Source organism: Salvelinus alpinus, chromosome 28 (assembly GCF_045679555.1).
Source record: "Salvelinus alpinus chromosome 28, SLU_Salpinus.1, whole genome shotgun sequence".
Taxonomy (NCBI): domain Eukaryota; kingdom Metazoa; phylum Chordata; class Actinopteri; order Salmoniformes; family Salmonidae; genus Salvelinus; species Salvelinus alpinus.
In genome coordinates this window covers 31425785-31431583 of record NC_092113.1, presented here as the reverse complement: position 1 = coordinate 31431583, position 5799 = coordinate 31425785, and the positions used below count along the sequence as shown (strand labels likewise).

At 41.0% G+C, this 5799-nt stretch overlaps 1 protein-coding gene across 2 annotated transcripts; it reads left to right on the top strand.

The window, feature by feature from the left end:
• The first annotated feature begins 935 nt into the window (after window positions 1–935).
• LOC139557670 (alpha-tocopherol transfer protein-like) lies at window positions 936–5017 on the top strand. Of its 2 annotated transcripts, none has more exons than XM_071372756.1 (6): window positions 936–1079; window positions 1569–1854; window positions 2128–2309; window positions 2753–2946; window positions 3139–3249; window positions 3527–5017. In XM_071372756.1, exons 2-6 carry the CDS (start codon window positions 1577–1579, stop codon window positions 3809–3811), a joined length of 1050 nt encoding a protein of 349 aa, XP_071228857.1. In that variant the 5' UTR covers window positions 936–1079; window positions 1569–1576; the 3' UTR covers window positions 3812–5017. The 2 variants fall into 2 exon arrangements, with proteins under 2 accessions (XP_071228857.1, XP_071228858.1); XM_071372757.1 differs by having other exon boundaries at window positions 992–1075.
• Window positions 5018–5799: the final 782 nt, after the last annotated feature.

Genomic DNA, 5799 nt, shown 5'->3' with positions numbered 1-5799 from the left:
GCAACCGAGGACAGATGATTTTTACACGCTACGCGCTTTAGAACTCGGTGGTCCTGTTCTGTTAGCTTATGTGGCCTACCACTTCGCGGCTGAGCCATTGTTGCTCCTAGCCATTTCCACTTCACAATAACAGCACTTACAGTTGACCGTGCCAGATCTAGCAGGGCAGAAATTTGACAAACTGACTTGTTAGAAAGGTTGCATCCTATGATGGTGCCACGTTGAAAGTCACTCAGCTCTTCAGTATGGGCCATTCTACTGCCAATGTTTGTCTATTGAGATTGCATGGCTGTGTGCTCAATTTTATACATCTGTCAGCAACGGGGACCAATCCACTCCCATGAAAAGTAAATTATAGGCCTAATCCCTACACAGGAGTGTAGGCCAAGTTGCCTATCCCTGGTGTAGGGTGTAAACCTATCATCTGAAGTCTGTGGTACAATTGCACCATCTATTGGATACAATGTGCGTATAAAACCTGGATTTAACTTTACATTATAGTAGGCCTAGGTTAACAGTTTTAGGCTGACGAGGATGAAATATCAAGTGTATCATAAATTATATTTGTATTTAATACGCATAAATGCATGAATGCTTAATTGAAAATAAATACAACTAAAGCCAACACAATTCCTAATAGCATATTTAGCTGTGGATATCTCACACAAAAGACAAACCAAGAGATTCATTACAGTAGTAGGCTACCAAAATCACCATCTAAATACAATGAAGTGAGTTTTGATGATGATTTGTTGTTACAATGTAGCAAGTCCTGCAGCCTAGTCTCCCCTTCAGCCTGTGTAAGGATCAGATGTGTAGATTTATTTTAACATTAAGGTTGTTTGATTTGGTAAAAAATAAAATGTGGTAGTTTGGTCGTTATTAAAAAATATTTGGGGGAGTCCGTTTTTGGGGGAGTCCTGTTTCCATCCTGCACAGTAGAAGGCGGGATGCCCATTAAATTCTGCAATCCCCAATATACCACAGAAGAAGAAGAAGAGTGACGCAGCTCATCACACTCTCCAACGAGAGAAGAAATGTCGCAGGACCCGGAACTGTCCGCGGATTGCTACAGGCAGGTTGGTTTGTTGTTAACAGCTTCTGTTATGATTAAGCAAGCATTTGTCTTGATAAAACGTTCAGAAAATCGACATGGAATTATGATATATTACAAAAAAAAATCGACCCTGGAAATACTAATTCCATTGGCATTCCGGTTGGTATTCTGAAGCCGCAGTGGCGTGCAGCTAGCCTCAGCTTCACGAGTGCAGCGCTGTCAAAATCAGAAATTATGAGAAATACATAAATGTTTACAAGGCAATGTTTTCAAGATATGTATTTTGTTTAGGTCACTGCTGTTGCTGTCTGCTAGACTAGAGAATACACTCAATTGTGTGGCTACAGTGTATGACTAATTGCTGATGACCTCAGCGGTGTCTAGTGGTAATTGTGGTATTTCGCAAGTCCTACGGTCTTGTGATGCTCTCCAATCCATTTTTTTTGTACCAGGAATATTTCTGCTGTGTTGTTTAATCCCGACATTTATGTGGTATTCATACAAATTGTAGTGGCCAAAATGATGTCTGAAGAAAGTGAGCCCATGAGGCACATTGATCTTGGGTCTCCTTCTCTGGAACAACCAGCAGCTGGTCACTGGTTCCCTGGCCCTCCCCCGCCCGTCTACTCCTGTACTCTGACTCCTGAGCTGGTGGCCAAGGCCCGGGAGGAGCTACAGGAGAAGCCAGAGTGGAGGCTAAGAGACGCGCAGGCCCTGAGGGACATGGTGCTGAAGGAGCAGCCTAACCTCCGGACCAGGCTGGACGATGCCTTTCTCCTGCGCTTCCTACGGGCCAGGTAAAGCATGATGCACTACAGTAACTACCCATAATGCTCTCTGTAAAATGATCCAGGAAACTGGCTTTAAGCGTCTCACAGTAGGAGGTCTGATCTAGGATCAGGTCCCCCCTGTCCATATAATCATATTATGATTGGAATGGCAAAGCTGATCCTATATCAGCACTTATACTCTAAGACACTTTATGAATAAGGGCCCTGGTGTCATCTTATTGAAGATGTTCTATCTTGAAGCTTACATAATGATGTCCCGTCTCCTTGTCCATCCACCAGGAAGTTTGACTATGACCGTGCCATGCAGCTGCTCCTCAACTACCACACCAGCCGGCGGGCCTGGCCCGAGGTCTTCCAGGACCTGAAGCCCTCCACAGTCAAACATGTGTTAGACCTGGGCTTCCTGACTGTTCTGCCCCATCCAGACCATAATGGATGCTACATCCTCTGTCTCAGACCTGGTCAGTGTGTTAGCTCACACTATCTACTGTCGTTTTATGTCCTAGAAGGGTTTTATGTCCTAGAAGCGCTCTAACTAATTTTTTCATCTTTATTTGGAAATACTTTATATGAACACTGTCTTCATAGAATAATATAATAATACATTATATGAACACCCTCTTCATAGAAGAATAGAATATTTTATTAATTCATACAAGACGGGAATTGGTTGTCTGCTTTACCCAAACCTGCATTGTAAGTGCATTTACTTACTATCCCTTATGACCTATGTATAATGCACTATAATGCATGACATAGGTGCTAATAGCTGCCCATAAACATCTATAATATTATTTTATTTTATCTTGAAAACATTTCCGATAATAGCCTTGATAAAACGGATTCAGATTGTCCTATGCTTGGCCTTTTTCAGAGTTACTAAATATACATTATTTTACAACAGGAAAATGGAAAGCAAATGATTATCCATTTGAGGACAACATCCGGGCCATTTACCTGACTCTGGAGAAGCTGATTCAGCCAGAGGAGACTCAGGTGAATGGGATCGTCATCTTAGCAGACTACACTGGGGTGGGCTTGTCCCAGGCATCCAATCCGGGCCCATTCCTGGCCAAGAAGGTTGTCAGCATCCTTCAGGTAAGCCATCAAAGACCTTGTTATTGTTCTGTTATTTAAGTTTTGATAATGTCACCCATGACAGCATGATCAAAATACACTGAGATCTATCTAGAATATGTATCTTATCAAATATGTTTTGTTGAAAACATGACACCCTCGATGTGGCTTGTGTCTTCTGTCAATAACAGACATTGTAATGTTGGATTTCAGGATAGCTTCCCAATAAGAATCAAGGCTGTTAACATCATAAATGAGCCCCGGATTTTCAAAGGGATCTTTGCAATAATTAAGCCTTTTCTGAAGGAGAAGATGGCAGAGAGGGTGAGTTTCATTTCTTTGTCTTTTACATAATATGGAGTCTTTCTTCATATCCTCCTTTTTCTGTACATGGTAACCTGCTAATTTGATCACTGCATTCAGATTACATTTATCTCGTATAACAGTCGTGATATGATTTCAGTGATTTCCAAAGTGTTTTAAAGCCATTATGAATAAACCTAATCAAATGAACATGGGCAGAGGCCCTCTTGAAGTACTGTAGGCTCCTTTGTGATTGTGTGACGTCAGCCTAACATAATTCCCTTATTTTTTCATACAGTACGTTCTCCACGGGTCAGACCTGCGCTCTCTGCACCGCAACATTCCTCGATCCGTCCTGCCAGAGGAGTATGGTGGTGTGGCCATACACCTTGACATGTCAACCTGGTCAAAGACATTACTGGACTCTGAGGAGGAGTTTATAGTGGAGTTCTGCCAGCCAGATCCTCTAGAGGGCGTAGTCCTCCCAGACTCCATGCTGTTTGAAGGGGAGCAGCCTGGTGGTGGTGCCAGGGATGACGACACCTTCAGGGGGCTACGCTCTCAGCTCTACTACTGTTACTGATAATGACCAACACCACCTCTCGCTACTATGAAGACACTAGCCTGGTCCCAGATGTGTTTGTGCTGTCTTGCCAACGCCTATGGTCATTGATGTGACATTGACCATAGTTGGTAAAACAGAAAACTAGATCTGGGACCAGACTGAGGACACCACTGTTTATTTTTTCCACTAATTGTTATTTTGACCAATCACATCAGATATTTTTTTGATCTGATTGTTTTTCACTAATTGGTCTTTTGACCAATCAGAATAAGGCTGCCTGTATAAACGCAGCAACAGTTATTTAGTAGAAATCACTACAGGAAGAGCTAAAGAGATGTCTGGGCCCATATTCAAAAAGTGTCTCAGAGTAGGAGTGCTGATATAGCATCAGTTTTTACCTTTGAGATCAAAATGAATATGGGGCCTACTACACTCCACATGGCCAAGCATAAGGCAGCTTTAGGTTCTGGTAAGGAAGCGTTACAGGAGCTGCTAATGCATGTTTACTTATTTAGTAGTTTGTGACTCTTGGTTTTAAAACGGCTCTGATTTCCATTGTAAGATTTATTTCCTATAGAGGAAGACGTTCAACTGTGCCCATTTGAAATGCCACTCACTTCCACTTTCTCCTTAATTTCTCAGAATACACGTACTGAGGCTCTTCATCTGCATGGTGATATTCAACACTATGTAGTTACAGAATACATGTACTGAGGCTCTTCATCTGCATGGTGATATTCAACACTATGTAGTTACAGAATACACGTACTGAGGCTCTTTATCTGCATGGTGATATTCAAACACCATGTAGTTACAGGACACATACTTTGCCTTAATCTATTTTTGATAATGATAGATATGCAAGGGGTTATGAATGGGGTTTAATTTGTATGTAATCATACAAGTATGCCACTTTTATCCAAAGCAACGTACAGTGCAGTGAGTGGATAGCGTACAATTGTAGCATGTATATGTAATTCCTGCAGGAATTGAAACCCATGAACTTGCCGTTGCTGGCGCAACGCTCTTCCTGAACCACTCAAGACCTGTAATGTCTGCGTTACTGAGCGCCGAAGCCTACAGTGTACCGACATGGCAGTGTACCTACACTACCGTTCAAAAGTTTGAGGTCACTTTGAAATGTTTTTGAAAGAAAAACACTTTTTGTCCATTAAAATAATATCAGCCAGCTATGGGGATACCCACCCAGCAACACTGGAGCTATGTCATTGTGCCAAATATTTTATTATTACCATGGACCATTTAGAGCAGGGGTGTCAAACTCATTTCGCATCGTGGGCCACATACGGCCTAGGGAGATGTCAAGTGGGCCGGACCATTAAAATTATACCATACTCTGCTATAAATAACCAAAATATCATGTCTTTCCTTTGTTTTGGTGTAAAGAAGCACAAGAACATTAGGAAAATATTGAAATTTAATGAACTATCCTTTTACAAAACATTTCATGAAACACCTCATATTTCCTTAGACAAATGTGCAATTTACTTTTATCATTCACAAATATGCATTGCAACTGATCCCACTGATTGTACAAAGGCACAAAACTTTAATTGGTACTGAAAAATATAGTAATGCACTTTAAGATTAAATGAGACTTTTAAAGAAAGGAATTTTTAAACCACTTACACATACGCATATAAAATCTAAATGTAATCCCTGCGTACACCTTACAAACTAAGGAGAGTGATTTTAAATGTGTAATGAAGAAAGTGTTCGCCTGTCCTGTAAATCTGTAAACTTCATACATGAAACATACATACACATACAATACATACTGAAAATTTATGGAGTTGTATGAACAGTAGAATTCCATCACACAACTTTTGTTTTGAAGCTGCTGACTAACATTAAAGTGCACATTTTTTAAATCACCACAGTAAGGATTCATCTTCACAGAGCTGTATTCTTTCAATGCAAACAGTATCTAAGGCAGCATTTTAAAGGTACCGAAATACCGAAACGTGTTGCAAACACACCAAGCA

What these genes read in the sequence shown, in the direction of transcription:
- LOC139557670 (XM_071372756.1), top strand. Translation starts at nt 1,577, where the DNA reads ATGATGTCTGAAGAAAGTGAGCCCATGAGGCACATTGATCTTGGGTCT. An exon ending in CTGCGCTTCCTACGGGCCAG is followed by an intron (nt 1,855 to 2,127) that starts GTAAAGCATGAT and finishes TCCATCCACCAG; the next exon opens with GAAGTTTGACTATGACCGTG. An exon ending in CATCCTCTGTCTCAGACCTG is followed by an intron (nt 2,310 to 2,752) that starts GTCAGTGTGTTA and finishes ATTTTACAACAG; the next exon opens with GAAAATGGAAAGCAAATGAT.